This window comes from Bufo bufo, chromosome 8, assembly GCF_905171765.1.
Source record: "Bufo bufo chromosome 8, aBufBuf1.1, whole genome shotgun sequence".
In the NCBI taxonomy this organism is placed as follows: Eukaryota; Metazoa; Chordata; class Amphibia; order Anura; family Bufonidae; genus Bufo; species Bufo bufo.
The window spans coordinates 6,432,727-6,448,728 of NC_053396.1; the positions used below are offsets into that span (position 1 = coordinate 6,432,727).

At 47.4% G+C, this 16,002-nt stretch overlaps 1 protein-coding gene across 3 annotated transcripts in view; it reads right to left on the reverse strand.

Moving 5' to 3' along the window:
- Window positions 1–15,231, reverse strand: part of ABCA2 (ATP binding cassette subfamily A member 2) — a 59,562-nt gene extending 44,331 nt beyond the window's left edge. For all 3 annotated transcript variants that reach the window (XM_040406062.1, XM_040406061.1, XM_040406060.1), the window contains exon 1: window positions 14,900–15,231. In XM_040406062.1, coding sequence (XP_040261996.1) covers window positions 14,900–14,965 — 66 coding nt within the window. In that variant the 5' untranslated portion in view covers window positions 14,966–15,231. The remainder of the gene's footprint in view (window positions 1–14,899) is intronic.
- Between the last annotated feature and the right edge of the window lie 771 nt (window positions 15,232–16,002).

Here is a 16,002-nt window from a genome sequence, read left to right on the forward strand (position 1 = left end):
CATGTGGCCGACACGCTAAGCTGGTAACCAGAGCAGATGTTGGGAGTGATCAGGACTCTGCACGGAGGCTGCAGGATGATCACACAGATATTTCCGCCCACTGACAGCCATGTACCGCCATCTCCTCCCTCATGCTCCAAATCACATGGATCTATGACCCATTTACACTCCATGAAGTGTGGGGGGAGTCAAGGCCCAGGAGACAGGTGCAGCGCCCAGCAGCGGGGGCAAAGTCCACATGAAAAAACGGAAGTCTCTGATCGCCGTCGCTTTATCTTTCCATTGGTAGAAACACGAGAATCTTCTCCCAAAACCCCAAATATTCCAATGGCATAAAATCCACGAGTCGCCATCTTCACTCAAATTGTTAGAAAATACAACCCCTTTATTAGTTGTATCTGTTTCTGGGAAAGCTGGGTGACACTCAACATGGCCACCATCACAGCTGACACCCATCTTTCCTAGACACCTGCATAGTGCATGCCTTCTGCTTTGAAGATTTGCTGTTCAGGGTGACAACCTCTGCCACTGTTACAATAGTGACTCTTTTGGTTGTCACCCAGCTTTCCCTGGTACAGATATACCTGCCTAATTTACACAGCCGTATTTTTAGTCCTCATCCGATCCGCATTTTTTGTATGTACATTCCCATCTCTGCAAAAAAGACATAACAACATGTCCTATTCTTGTCCATTTTGCGGACAAGTATAGGCATTGTTACAATGGATCTGCAAAAAAAAAAAAAAACGGATGTAGCACGGACATCAACCGTGTTTTTTGCAGATGCGCATTATGGTCGTGTAAATGCACCCTAAGGCCTCTTTCACACGACAGTATGTCTTTTTCAGTGTTTTGCGGTCCGTTTTAAAACGGATCCGTTGTTCCGTTTTTTGTTTCCGTTGTGTTTCCGTTCCGTTTTTCCGTATGGCATATACAGTGTACAGTAATTTCATAGAAAAAATTGGGCTTGGCATAACATTTTCAATAGATGGTTCCGCAAAAAACGGAACGGATACGGAAGACATACGGATGCATTTCCGTATGCATTCCGTTTTTTAGCGGACCCATAGACTTTAATGGAGCAACGGAACGTGATTTGTGGCCAAATATAGGACATGTTCTATCTTTAAACTGAACGGAAAAACGGAAATACGGAAACGGAATGCATACGGAACACATTCCGTTTTTTTTGCGGAACCATTGAAATGAATGGTTCCGTATACGGACCGCAAAAAACGGCCCGCAAAACGAAAAAAAAAAAAAAAAGGCCGTGTGAAAGAGGCCTAACTCCAGTATAAACAGGGCCTCCCAGTAACTCCAACTATGGCATATGTGAATTAAATCAGGGATATTTTGCATAAGTCACAAAGGATCATGATCATCAATTTTATATCAATAAAAAAACATTTGGGGGGGATCTTTTATAATTTTACCCCTTCATCTACTTTTATACAGAGGCTGATTTTATCCTAAGATATTCTATTCTACCTGGAAATGTCTCTTAAAAGACGGGATCAACCCTATTAAACCATGCATACCGGCTGATATGGTGGTTCCTGCTGATTAAAATGATCCCTATTTTGAGAAAATCGGTTGTAGCATTCCCGAGAAAAGAGACTTTTATTCTTTGTGCAAATTATGGCTGCAGTGCACTGAGGGGTGTGGCCTGACCACTCTGTACTGACCACACCCCTCAGGGCACTGAAACCCTCTTTTGCACAAAGAATCAAAGTCTTGTTTCTTGGGAACGCCACAACCGATTTTCACAAAACTGGTATCATTTTAATCACCAGGATTAACCCTACCTGGTTTTCTAGAGTTGATCCTACTGACCTGCGCACTTAAAAAAATATATAATATCCCCCCCCCCCCCCCCCCCCTATTAAATATTACTGATTTTCAATATGTTAAAAATACTTCTGAAGCTCAGAAGTGGCCACCAAGCTTTTCTAGAGTCCTGAAAGGCATCTGCCTGGGTATCTAATAATCGAAGAGTGGTGGCTTATCATTGGAGGGTGGCCATACTGTCACCTGACTTTTCCATAGCTTCTCAGCAGATGACGACTCAGGCCTCACCCATTTGTTGTCCTATAATGAAGGGTATCACATTCGGTCTTGCCCGGCTCCAAGCAAGCGTGCCACGTCTAGTTCGTGTGCCCTATTAAGAACAAGGGGCCAATTATGAGGGGCCCGTCTGTGATAAACATCCTGGCACCAACACTGGGGACTTTTATCCGGGAAAGAAAAGGGATTTCTATAAACTCCAGTTAGCGCCAAGCACCATTATAAGAGTGGAGGGGGGAGCCGAGAGTCGCATGTTACACCACAGCCTCATCCTGCGTTACAATGTAACAGGAGACGAGAGTCAGTGTGTTCCAGTATTCCTACAACTTCCTAATATACTTTGTATCTTACTGTAATTCTTCACCATTTTCAAGACCTCTGCAGTCAGTGAATGGAAACCTCCTAGTTTATAGGTTTAGGCTTAATCCTTTTTCACAGCTGAGGGCCTGTTACAATAGTGTCCAGTCTAGACAATCCTCTGTGCTGATACACTGTAACAAACAGGCAGTGTTTGGGAAATATCTAGACTGGATACAACTGCAGCAAACCCTGAGCAGGAGCAATTCCATCCAGGGAATGAAAACCCAGAATGTTTTCATTCACTGACACCAAGCAGGAAATCTCTACTTGCTGACAGTGAATGGCTGAAAAATAAAAGTTCAGGTTCCACAACTTTCTAATACAATTTATGTCTAAATTTTTCACCATTTTCAAAATCTCTGCTTGCCATCAGGGAATGGAACCAGTCTTATACACACAGGCTGAAAACCTGTACGTACCTAGCACTTCCCACAGCTGAGGTTGTGTTCCAATTGTATCCAGTGGAGACAATCCTCTGTGAGCTCCAAACCTTACCCTGATCGTTTTGTTACACTGTATCAGGAAAGGAGACTTATTTGTGCAGCTCCCTTGTCTAAACTGGATACAATTGTAACAAACACCGAGCAGGACATGGTCAGGATGGGTATCCGGCCACTGAATGCAGACGACCATCATGTTTCTATTCACTGCCAGGGAGCTTGACAACAGTGAGTACATCTCTGCTTGCTGGCAGGGAATTCAGACTGGGAAAAAAATAATCAGAATCTATGGTCAGCTTTAGATGTGAATGGAGAAGTAAAATAAGTAAAACAAAAGTCTTTACAAAGTTACTAGGAGTTTTATGCAGTTTTCGACTTATAATATTGTAAGAGTGGAGTTCCCCTTTAAATTCTGACATGACTCTCCATAATATTCTCCTACCAAGCAGCACAACAACGCACAAGCGTGCCAAGCAATCCAACAGTACAACGGAGACTTGTCCCAGAGACCATGAAGGGGACCTTTGTTGACCCCCCTCAGCCCCCCTGGACCATTCTTATCTAAAGGGCCCCCCCCATTAATTCAGCAGTGTGAGGGGGTGAGAACAGCTAGGACCTCGCGCCTCCATGTTACCTCAATACTGGCTTTGTATTGCATTCAGTATCTGGTCCTCCATACACCAGAGGACCTACAGCTTTATCACAGATACAGGCCTCCTGCACACGACCGTATGGTTTTGCGGTCCGTTTTAAACGGATCAGTTTTTTTCGCTTCCGTTCCGCCTTTCCGTTTTTGCGGATTGGAAACGGAAGCATACAATAATGTTAAAACAGTAAGTACTTAAAAAAATTGGGCTGGGCATAACATTTTCAATAGATGTTTCTGCAAAAACGGAACGGATACGGAAGACATACGGATGCATTTTGTATGCATTCCGTTTTTTTTTTTTGCGGACCCTTTGACTTGAATGGAACCACGGAACGTCATTTGCGGGCAATAATAGGACATCAGGACATGTTCCATCTTTGAACGGAACGGAAATGGAATGCATACGGAGTACCTTCCGTTGTTTTTGCGGACCTATTGAAATGAATGGTGTGCACGCCGCATCACGGATGCGGACCCATTCACTTGAATGGGTTGGCGATTCCAGGGATGCGGAACGGAGTCATGGAACGGAACACCGGAAGCACTACGGAGCGCTTTCTTGGTGTTTCTTTCCATTGTTCCGCACTGCAAATAAATATGACATGTCATTTTTTGGCGGTGCGGACAGACCACGGACCCATTCAAGTTGAATGGGTCCGGCCCGCTGCAAGGATGTTGCCCGTGCATTGGGGACCGCAATTGCACGGAACGGCCGCACAATGGCCGTGTGCATGAGGACTTAGGTGTAGGATATAGGAAACTGCCCAGAGCTAAATGTGTACACCTCCTGCATAGCCACCGCCTCCTCCTCCACTTGATAGACGGAGGAGGAGAGCGCTCGCCGGCCCTGTCTATCAAGTGGAGGAGGGGGCGTGTTTATAGTCCGAGGAGGCGGCGGCTACCAGCAAGTAACCGCCCAAGTTGCTGGTAGTGAAGTAATTAGCATATTCTAAAATGCATTATATTGGAGATATTCCAGTGGACATGTCCGGACGCCCTCAGGCTGATGTCAGCAGTCGGTATAGAAGGCAAGCTGGACAGATTCTGATAAAGTGATCTGTTATAGCGCTATCAGTTTTGAAACTTAAGATGGAAAAACGCAAATGTGATAACGATCCAGACAATTTCTGCTACATATGTGGCAAATACACGACTTCTGATCAGCGCAGGCGATTGCGTCTTGCAGCTCGGGATGCGTTTGTGCTCGTAGTGCAGAACTTCCTCGGGAACAGACGAGCTGCAGACTCTGCTGAATCCTCAGTAGACAGCGCGCTTACAGCGCATGAACAGCTTGGCTGCCGGATGTCAGTGAAAGTGCATTTCTTACATTCCCATCTTGACTTTTTCCCACCCAATTTGGGACACGTAAGTGACGAACATGGAGAGCGGTTCCACAAAGATATTTCTACAATGGAGAACAGGTATCGAGGCCGCTGGAATCCCAACACGATGGCGGACTACTGCTCGGTTTTGGCAACGGGAAAATATGGCCGTTCACAAAAGCAGAAGCCTGAACCTACCTCTAACTTAGTCATTGGTTCCGATATGGACCATGACCGCTGGGTCTTCTCCAGCCCCTCCCAGTAATCTGATAGTTGTGCCCTATGGGGTCACGCACGCGCGCGCGCCACATGTTTGCAGCGTAGTTGTGCCCTATGGGGTCGCGCGCGACACATGTTGCCCTGTAGCCCTAGCCTTAGATGGACAGCTATAGATTTTTGTTGTTATTGTCGTGTCGCATGTCGCAGTGCAACACCATAGACTATCATTATAAATATTGTCAGGCGACATTGGTGCGAGAAATGTCATGGTGGAGCACTAGCCTAATGCATGCATCCACTGGAGAACAGGTGAGGGTTCCCAAACTACTGTCCTGACATCGCACCGTGGGATAGAAGGGGTATTTGGGCCCCTCTCCACTATGTACATTATCAAATGAACAGTCGAGGATTTTGCAGTCTGATGGCAGGAGCCTACGCATCGGCTGCGATGTACATTACGTTAATTAGAAACGTCGCCATCCACTCATTTTACGCCCAATGCTGGGAACATTGGATTTCAATGAAGCAGCCAATAAATCAGGAGGGTTTGCGTGTCTGCGCTCATCAGTCACCGCTCTGCAATTAAAGTTTAATCAATTGAGTTTGCAAAGAGCGCTCAGGTCTCCGATCCGCGGGGTCACCAACCGCCTTTACCAATTGATGAGCTTCTATCAATATCGGAGGAAGATACCGACATAAAATGTAAGGGCGGTTCTGAAGAAAATGGGGCATAAGCAAAGATGGGCCAATCCATAATACTGCCAAATAGTGCCTGTATAATTCTGTCATACACAGCCCACATCATACCAAGACAGCTCACGTATTACCACTATATAGTGGCAACATAATACTGTCATATACAGCTTACATAATACCACTATATAGTGCCAACATAATACTGCCATATACAGCTTACATAATACCACTATATAGTGCCAACATAATACTGCCATATACAGCTTACATAATACCACTATATAGTGCCAACATAATTCTGCCATATACAGCTCACATAATACCACTATATAGTGCCAACATAATACTGCCATATACAGCTTACATGATACAACTATATAGTGCCAACATAATACTGCCATATACAGCTTACATAATACCACTATATAGTGCCAACATAATACTGCCATATACAGCTTACATAATACCACTATATAGTGCCAACATAATACTGCCATATACAGCTTACATAATACCACTATATAGTGCCAATATAATACAACTGAACAGTGGCAATTTAATACTGCCACATACAGCCCACCTAATATTGCCAATAGTGCTAATATAATACTGTTATATACAGCCCACATAATACCTTTACATAGTGCTAAGATAATATTGCCATATACAGCTCACAAATACCATCATAGAGTTTCAATATAATGTTTCCATATAGAGACCTCATAATACCACCTTATAGTGTAATGATAATACTGCCCTCATAATAATACTCTCAGGAGTCTGGGAAAGCTAGGTGATGCCCCTCTGGATAGTATTATATTAGCCACTGCACACAGCTTTCCCAGGACCAGATAGAACTAAGAATGCAGATCTTCTGCTTGGTATAGAATCCTCTTTCCCTTCTGCACTACAGACTGGAGGCATTCGGTTATTATAGGGCCCGTCCCTCGGGGGCCACATCCTGGGGGAGCGGATGAGGCGGCAGCTGCTATAAACACAAGCTCCACATCTCAGGGGGCCCCTTAAGAAAACCCAGCGTGGAGACATCAGGATGTGCATAGCAGTACAGGCCGCCATACTGCTACCCAGCTGTCCGCAGCCCCCCATGACGGCTTATTGCAGGAACATAGATGGCGGCGTCCTGTAAATAGTTGTCACCTGTCCTAGTTAATAGCATTGATAAGAACTCCATTACCTTCAGCTCGTTGAGCCCAAACAACGCCCCATATAATATAACAAAGGCGTGAAATAAATTGCATAATAACCTAACAAAAGGAGGTTCACCCAGGTGCCAACTCACCCAGCCGGGTGCTCACAGATCTAAAATATCACAAAGAATACCCAGTAAGCGCTAAGATTACCCACCATTTACCCTGCCAGTAATAAAAATGTAAAAAACAAAAAAAACAAAGAAGATGGATGTAAGCAAATACACTCGGAACAGCACTGCAGAGTATTTAAGCACCGCACTACGCTGTCTGTATCCAGTCTGAACAATCAGCAGCGCAAATGTCTCCTGTCCCAGCAGTTGGTTACAATGTATCAACCTGGAGTCCAGGTACAGTACTGGCTGGATACAATTGTAACAACCCCTCAGCTGTGAGCATAGGACAGATCTTCAGCCTCCTGATGTGGAATAGAAATGTAGCTATTGATTGGCAGCTAGCAGAGATCTTAAAAATGTTGAGGAATGTAAAGAAAAAGAAAATTGTGCAGCCTGGGATGTGAGAAGGGGAGTCCTGACTAACAAAGATCTGTGCTGCAGCGGCCGCTAATAGCAGTTATATCCTTGTACATAGGGGGCAGTATTATAGTAGTTATATCCTTGTACATAGGGGGCAGTATTATAGTAGTTATATTCTTGTACATAGGAGCAGTATTATAGTAGTTATATTCTTGTACATAGGAGCAGTATTATAGTAGTTATATTCTTGTACATAGGAGCAGTATTATAGTAGTTATATCCTTGTACATAGGAGCAGTATTATAGTAGTTATATCCTTGTACATAGGAGCAGTATTATAGTAGTTATATCCTTGTACATAGGAGCAGTATTATAGTAGTTATATCCTTGTACATAGGAGCAGTATTATAGTAGTTATATCCTTGTACATAGGAGCAGTATTATAGTAGGTATATTCTTGTACATAGGAGGCAGTATTATAGTAGTTATATTCTTGTACATAGGAGGCAGTATTATAGTAGGTATATTCTTGTACATAGGAGGCAGTATTATAGTAGGTATATTCTTGTACATAGGAGGCAGTATTATAGTAGGTATATTCTTGTACATAGGAGGCAGTATTATAGCAGTTACATTCTTGTACATAGGAGCAGTATTATAGTAGTTATATTCTTGTACATAGGAGCAGTATTATAGCAGTTATATTCCTGTACATAGGAGGCAGTATTATAGTAGTTATATTCTTGTACATAGGAGGCAGTATTATAGTAGTTATATTCTTGTACATAGGAGCAGTATTATAGTAGTTATATTCTTGTACATAGGAGCAGTATTATAGTAGTTATATTCTTGTACATAGAAGCAGTATTATAGTAGTTATATTCTTGTACATAGGAGGCAGTATTATAGCAGTTACATTCTTGTACATAGGAGCAGTATTATAGTAGTTATATTCTTGTACATAGGAGCAGTATTATAGTAGTTATATTCTTGTACATAGGAGCAGTATTATAGCAGTTATATTCCTGTACATAGGAGGCAGTATTATAGTAGTTATATTCTTGTACATAGGAGGCAGTATTATAGCAGTTACATTCTTGTACATAGGAGCAGTATTATAGTAGGTATATTCTTGTACATAGGAGCAGTATTATAGTAGATATATTCTTGTACATAGGAGGCGGTATTATAGCAGTTACATTCTTGTACATAGGAGCAGTATTATAGTAGTTATATTCTTGTACATAGGGGGCAGTATTATAGTAGTGATATTCTTGTACATAGGAGGCAGTATTATAGTAGTTATATTCTTGTACATAGGAGGCAGTATTATAGCAGTTACATTCTTGTACGTAGAGGCTGTAGTATGTTATATTTTAGCACACAGGGTGATATTTGGCCAGATTAGCAGTCCTTTCCCTTGAGCTTACATTCCGGGTAACCCATACATTACTCAACAACAATGATGAAATTTCCTCGGCATAAAAAAAAAAAAAAAAAAATGAAATCTGTTCTCCATTTAGGTAATAACGGAAGACGGCGCATTTAGAATAACAATGATGAGACCAAAGAATAATCCTGAAATCTCTTTTCGGAATGATTGCTGCATCACTGATTTCTATCCATCCATAGGAGATGGAGTTGCCCTTTAAATGTAGCAGAACAGCAGATTTCTGCCATGAGGATTTGCAGGCTCACATGCGGTATGTGGCGGTTTCCTGCAGTGACCCAGTTACAGCCCGAGAGCTCCCTGTGTGTACAGAACACAAACTGAGTCACGGTGTTAGTGGGTTTATAGAGGCTTCTCGTCTTGCAGGGGGCGGAATGTGAAATGTGGAGCTGAGAAGCTGCGGCTCAGGCTCCTCGGCAGAAGGGGGTAGCGAGGCCCTCGTGTCATCGACGACTGGAGCGTCGTCATCTTACCCATCTAGAGACAACCTTCGATCACGGCCTGGGGGGGGCTCTCCGTGCAGTGACAAGCCTTGTCCTCTGCCATGTAGACAGCCCGTCTCAGCAGAACGGTTCATTTCGTGCTCCGATTTCACTCTCAGATCATCGCCTCGAAGATTGCAACAATTTTTAATGACTGTTAGTCGAGTGCATAAATATACACGCCCATATAGCAGTTGATTGAAAAAGTACTCACGCCCCCTAAATCATGGATTTTTATCTGTCACAGCACCCTACTAGTTGAAAAAAAATGTTTTTCATCAGAGTTTTTATCTGAGGTATCGGTACCCCCGACGGGTGGTGGGCGACCGCACGCACGTCCACATGGGCAGCTTTGCATCCGAGTAATGGACCAGTATTGAAGCATGTGACCAATAAGGCAAGATGGCCGCCAATCAAAGCAGAGGACAGATCAGGGGGTGTACAGCAGATGCACTGCCTGCAACGATGGAGTCCTTGCCTCAGGAGCTTGCGCTCTAAATGAGAGACCCTATGCGGATAGACAAGCTGTGTACGGTAATGAAGATGAATGATGAAGTTCTGCAGGGGGGGGGAGCGGCATCGCCCGGCATTCTGCTATCCGCTGCCCCCCAAATCAATGGAGACCGCAAAAGAGACAGCTGCACTCTAGACATGCAAGAGACATCTGAACATAAAGTAGAAGAGACATCAAGGGAAGGCACAGGTAAAAGACAGCTGGATATAGTGTAGAAGAGACAGCCAGAGAATGCACAGGTGAGAGACGGCTCAATAGAGTGTAGAAGAGACAGCCAGAGAATGCACAGGTGAGAGACGGCTCAATAGAGTGTAGAAGAGACAGCCAGAGAATGTACAGGTGAGAGACAGCTGAACATAAATGTAAAAGAGACAGCAAGGAAATGCACAGGTTAGAGACGGCTCAATAGAGTGTAGAAGAGACTGCCAGAGAATGCACAGGTAAGAGACGGCTCAATAGAGTGTAGAAGAGACAGCCAAAGAATGCACAGGTGAGAGACAGCTGAACATAAATGTAAAAGAGACAGCAGTACACAGGTGAGAGACGGCTCAATAGAGTGTAGAAGAGACAGCCAGAGAATGCACAGGTGAGAGACGGCTCAATAGAGTGTAGAAGAGACAGCCAGAGAATGCACAGGTGAGAGACGGCTCAATAGAGTGTAGAAGAGACAGCCAGAGAATGTACAGGTGAGAGACAGCTGAACATAAATGTAAAAGAGACAGCAAGGAAATGCACAGGTTAGAGACGGCTCAATAGAGTGTAGAAGAGACTGCCAGAGAATGCACAGGTAAGAGACGGCTCAATAGAGTGTAGAAGAGACAGCCAAAGAATGCACAGGTGAGAGACAGCTGAACATAAATGTAAAAGAGACAGCAGTACACAGGTAAGAGACAGGTGAATATAGTGTAGAAGAGACAGCCAAAGAATGCACAGGTACAGACAGCTAAACATAAGAAATGTAAGAGAAAAGGTACAGGCAAGAGACAGACAGACAGACAGACATGTTAGGTAAGAGACTGAGGAGAGAGAAGGGTCAGGCAGAGACGGAGCCCAACACACAGGTAAGAGACAGTGGGGGTCATTTACTAACAGTTTTACGCCTTTGTGGTGTAAAATTGACGCCCGACTTTTTAAATGTCCGAGTGACAATATTTTCTGGTGTAAATGGAAGTAAAGAGACTGTTAAAAATGACCCCCAGTGAGTCAAAAAGTGACAGTGATAAGAGACTGCAATAAAGTCCCTGATTATGCAGATAAGAGACTGTCATAAAGGATGAAGAAGACAGACTTCCACATCGGTGCTTGTTGAGAGACAGCAGGGATAGAGCAGAGAGAGTGCAGGGTGAGAGACAGCAGGGAGTAGAGCAGAGAGAGAGAGAGTGCAGGGTGAGAGACAGCAGGGATAGAGCAGAGAGTGCAGGGTGAGAGACAGCAGGGAAAGAGCAGAGAGTGCAGGGTGAGAGACAGCAGGGAGTAGAGCAGAGAGAGAGAGAGTGCAGGGTGAGAGACAGCAGGGATAGAGCAGAGAGTGCAGGGTGAGAGACAGCAGGGAAAGAGCAGAGAGTGCAGGGTGAGAGAGACAGCAGGGATAGAGCAGAGAGTGCAGGGTGAGAGAGACAGCAGGGATAGAGCAGAGAGTGCAGGGTGAGAGAGACAGCAGGGATAGAGCAGAGAGTGCAGGGTGAGAGAGACAGCAGGGATAGAGCAGAGAGAGTGCAGGGTGAGAGAGACAGCAGGGATAGAGCAGAGAGAGTGCAGGGTGAGAGAGACAGCAGGGATAGAGCAGAGAGTGCAGGGTGAGAGAGACAGCAGGGATAGAGCAGAGAGTGCAGGGTGAGAGAGACAGCAGGGATAGAGCAGAGAGAGTGCAGGGTGAGAGAGACAGCAGGGATAGAGCAGAGAGAGTGCAGGGTGAGAGAGACAGCAGGGATAGAGCAGAGAGAGTGCAGGGTGAGAGAGACAGCAGGGATAGAGCAGAGAGAGTGCAGGGTGAGAGAGACAGCAGGGATAGAGCAGAGAGAGTGCAGGGTGAGAGAGACAGCAGGGATAGAGCAGAGAGAGTGCAGGGTGAGAGAGACAGCAGGGATAGAGCAGAGAGAGTGCAGGGTGAGAGAGACAGCAGGGATAGAGCAGAGAGAGTGCAGGGTGAGAGAGACAGCAGGGATAGAGCAGAGAGAGTGCAGGGTGAGAGAGACAGCAGGGATAGAGCAGAGAGAGTGCAGGGTGAGAGAGACAGCAGGGATAGAGCAGAGAGTGCAGGGTGAGAGAGACAGCAGGGATAGAGCAGAGAGAGTGCAGGGTGAGAGAGACAGCAGGGATAGAGCAGAGAGAGTGCAGGGTGAGAGAGACAGCAGGGATAGAGCAGAGAGAGTGCAGGGTGAGAGACAGCAGGGATAGAGCAGAGAGAGTGCAGGGTGAGAGAGACAGCAGGGATAGAGCAGAGAGAGTGCAGGGTGAGAGAGACAGCAGGGATAGAGCAGAGAGAGTGCAGGGTGAGAGAGACAGCAGGGATAGAGCAGAGAGAGTGCAGGGTGAGAGAGACAGCAGGGATAGAGCAGAGAGAGTGCAGGGTGAGAGAGACAGCAGGGATAGAGCAGAGAGAGTGCAGGGTGAGAGAGACAGCAGGGATAGAGCAGAGAGAGTGCAGGGTGAGAGAGACAGCAGGGATAGAGCAGAGAGAGTGCAGGGTGAGAGAGACAGCAGGGATAGAGCAGAGAGAGTGCAGGGTGAGAGAGACAGCAGGGATAGAGCAGAGAGAGTGCAGGGTGAGAGAGACAGCAGGGATAGAGCAGAGAGAGTGCAGGGTGAGAGAGACAGCAGGGATAGAGCAGAGAGAGTGCAGGGTGAGAGAGACAGCAGGGATAGAGCAGAGAGAGTGCAGGGTGAGAGAGACAGCAGGGATAGAGCAGAGAGAGTGCAGGGTGAGAGAGACAGCAGGGATAGAGCAGAGAGAGTGCAGGGTGAGAGAGACAGCAGGGATAGAGCAGAGAGAGTGCAGGGTGAGAGAGACAGCAGGGATAGAGCAGAGAGAGTGCAGGGTGAGAGAGACAGCAGGGATAGAGCAGAGAGAGTGCAGGGTGAGAGAGACAGCAGGGATAGAGCAGAGAGAGTGCAGGGTGAGAGAGACAGCAGGGATAGAGCAGAGAGAGTGCAGGGTGAGAGAGACAGCAGGGATAGAGCAGAGAGAGTGCAGGGTGAGAGAGACAGCAGGGATAGAGCAGAGAGAGTGCAGGGTGAGAGAGACAGCAGGGATAGAGCAGAGAGAGTGCAGGGTGAGAGAGACAGCAGGGATAGAGCAGAGAGAGTGCAGGGTGAGAGAGACAGCAGGGATAGAGCAGAGAGAGTGCAGGGTGAGAGAGACAGCAGGGATAGAGCAGAGAGAGTGCAGGGTGAGAGAGACAGCAGGGATAGAGCAGAGAGAGTGCAGGGTGAGAGAGACAGCAGGGATAGAGCAGAGAGAGTGCAGGGTGAGAGAGACAGCAGGGATAGAGCAGAGAGAGTGCAGGGTGAGAGAGACAGCAGGGATAGAGCAGAGAGAGTGCAGGGTGAGAGAGACAGCAGGGATAGAGCAGAGAGAGTGCAGGGTGAGAGAGACAGCAGGGATAGAGCAGAGAGAGTGCAGGGTGAGAGAGACAGCAGGGATAGAGCAGAGAGAGTGCAGGGTGAGAGAGACAGCAGGGATAGAGCAGAGAGAGTGCAGGGTGAGAGAGACAGCAGGGATAGAGCAGAGAGAGTGCAGGGTGAGAGAGACAGCAGGGATAGAGCAGAGAGAGTGCAGGGTGAGAGACAGCAGGGATAGAGCAGAGAGTGTGCAGGGTGAGAGAGACAGCAGGGATAGAGCAGAGAGAGTGCAGGGTGAGAGAGACAGCAGGGATAGAGCAGAGAGAGTGCAGGGTGAGAGAGACAGCAGGGATAGAGCAGAGAGAGTGCAGGGTGAGAGAGACAGCAGGGATAGAGCAGAGAGTGCAGGGTGAGAGAGACAGCAGGGATAGAGCAGAGAGAGTGCAGGGTGAGAGAGACAGCAGGGATAGAGCAGAGAGAGTGCAGGGTGAGAGAGACAGCAGGGATAGAGCAGAGAGAGTGCAGGGTGAGAGAGACAGCAGGGATAGAGCAGAGAGAGTGCAGGGTGAGAGAGACAGCAGGGATAGAGCAGAGAGAGTGCAGGGTGAGAGAGACAGCAGGGATAGAGCAGAGAGAGTGCAGGGTGAGAGAGACAGCAGGGATAGAGCAGAGAGAGTGCAGGGTGAGAGAGACAGCAGGGATAGAGCAGAGAGAGTGCAGGGTGAGAGAGACAGCAGGGATAGAGCAGAGAGAGTGCAGGGTGAGAGAGACAGCAGGGATAGAGCAGAGAGTGCAGGGTGAGAGACAGTAGGGTAAGAGCAGAGAGTGCAGGGTGAGAGACAGCAGGGATAGAGCAGAGAGAGTGCAGGGTGAGAGACAGCAGGGATAGAGCAGAGAGAGTGCAGGGTGAGAGACAGTAGGGTAAGAGCAGAAGCCAAAAGGTAAGAGACATCCAGGACCAGAGCACTGACAGTGACTGCTCCATCCCAGTCGCTGACCCCCGCCATACAGGTGGCAGCACAGTGCCCGCTCCCTATCGGACCCCGCCATACAGGTGGCAGCACAGTGCCCGCTCCCTATCGGACCCCGCCATACAGGTGGCAGCACAGTGCCCGCTCCCTATCGGACCCCGCCATACAGGTGGCAGCACAGTGCCCGCTCCCTATCGGACCCCGCCATACAGGTGGCAGCACAGTGCCCGCTCCCTATCGGACCCCGCCATACAGGTGGCAGCACAGTGCCCGGTCGCGGACCCCCGCCATACAGGTGGCAGCACAGTGCCCGGTCGCGGACCCCCGCCATACAGGTGGCAGCACAGTGCCCGCTCCCCATCGGGCTGCACGCTAGGCCCTGCCGGCTGCCCACAGCATTAACCCATTAACCCTTGCCGTGCCCGCCTCGATGGTAAGCCGTGCGGTTTCCCCCCGTTTATCGCTGTATAAGGCTGCGGTCACTTACCGGGCTCCTCCGCTTCAGGGTGACATTTTTCCAAAGCAAAAGGTGCAGCTGGTGCAGGAAGCCCATGGTGGGCGCCGAGACCCCCGCCTACAGTGCACAGGGTAGCGGGCACAGTGCCGCCCAGGACATCAGGTACATAGCACAATGAAGTAGACCAGGGCAGCAATGGATTGTGGGAGCAGAGGGTCTCCGGGGACAGCCCCCACTGTGGCCGGCTATGCTCCGAGCTGGCACACTGTCTGCGGCTGGCCAGCTATCAGCTGTGTTTTCATCTCTGCTTCCTCCTCCTCTTCCTCCTCCTCTTACTGCATTCACTTCCATCCTCTGCCAGTCTCTCCTGGCCCCGCCCACCCTTAAAGGGACAGGCCCTTCTTGCCTGGACATCTGTTGCAGTTGCAGCTCCACAGGAGTCTGTTCACACATTGCGGTTGAGATCCACGGCTGAAAACTGCACCGTTTTACCACAATTTTACTGCAGTTTTACAGATGAAACACATTTATATGACCCGTAAAATCTGCACAGTAAAACCGCCTGCGGGTCTCAGATTAGGTAGAATCAGATACACAGCTCAGCAGACAGTATCACACAGGACAGGATTAGATACACAGCTCAGCAGTCAGTATCACACAGGATAGGATTAGATACACAGCTCAGCAGACAGTATCACACAGGATAGGATTAGATACACAGCTCAGCAGACAGTATCACACAGGACAGGATTAGATACACAGCTCAGCAGACAGTATCACACAGGATAGGATTAGATACACAGCTCAGCAGACAGTATCACACAGGATAGGATTAGATACACAGCTCAGCAGACAATATCACACAGGATAGGATTAGATACACAGCTCAGCAGACGGTATCACACAGGATAGGATTAGATACACAGCTCAGCAGACTGTATCACAGGATAGGATTAGATACACAGCTCAGCAGACTGTATCACACAGGATAGGATTAGATACACAGCTCAGCAGACAGTATCACACAGGACAGGATTAGATACACAGCTCAGCAGACAGTATCACACAGGATAGGATTAGATACACAGCTCAGCAGACAGTATCACACAGGATAGGATTAGATACACAGCTCA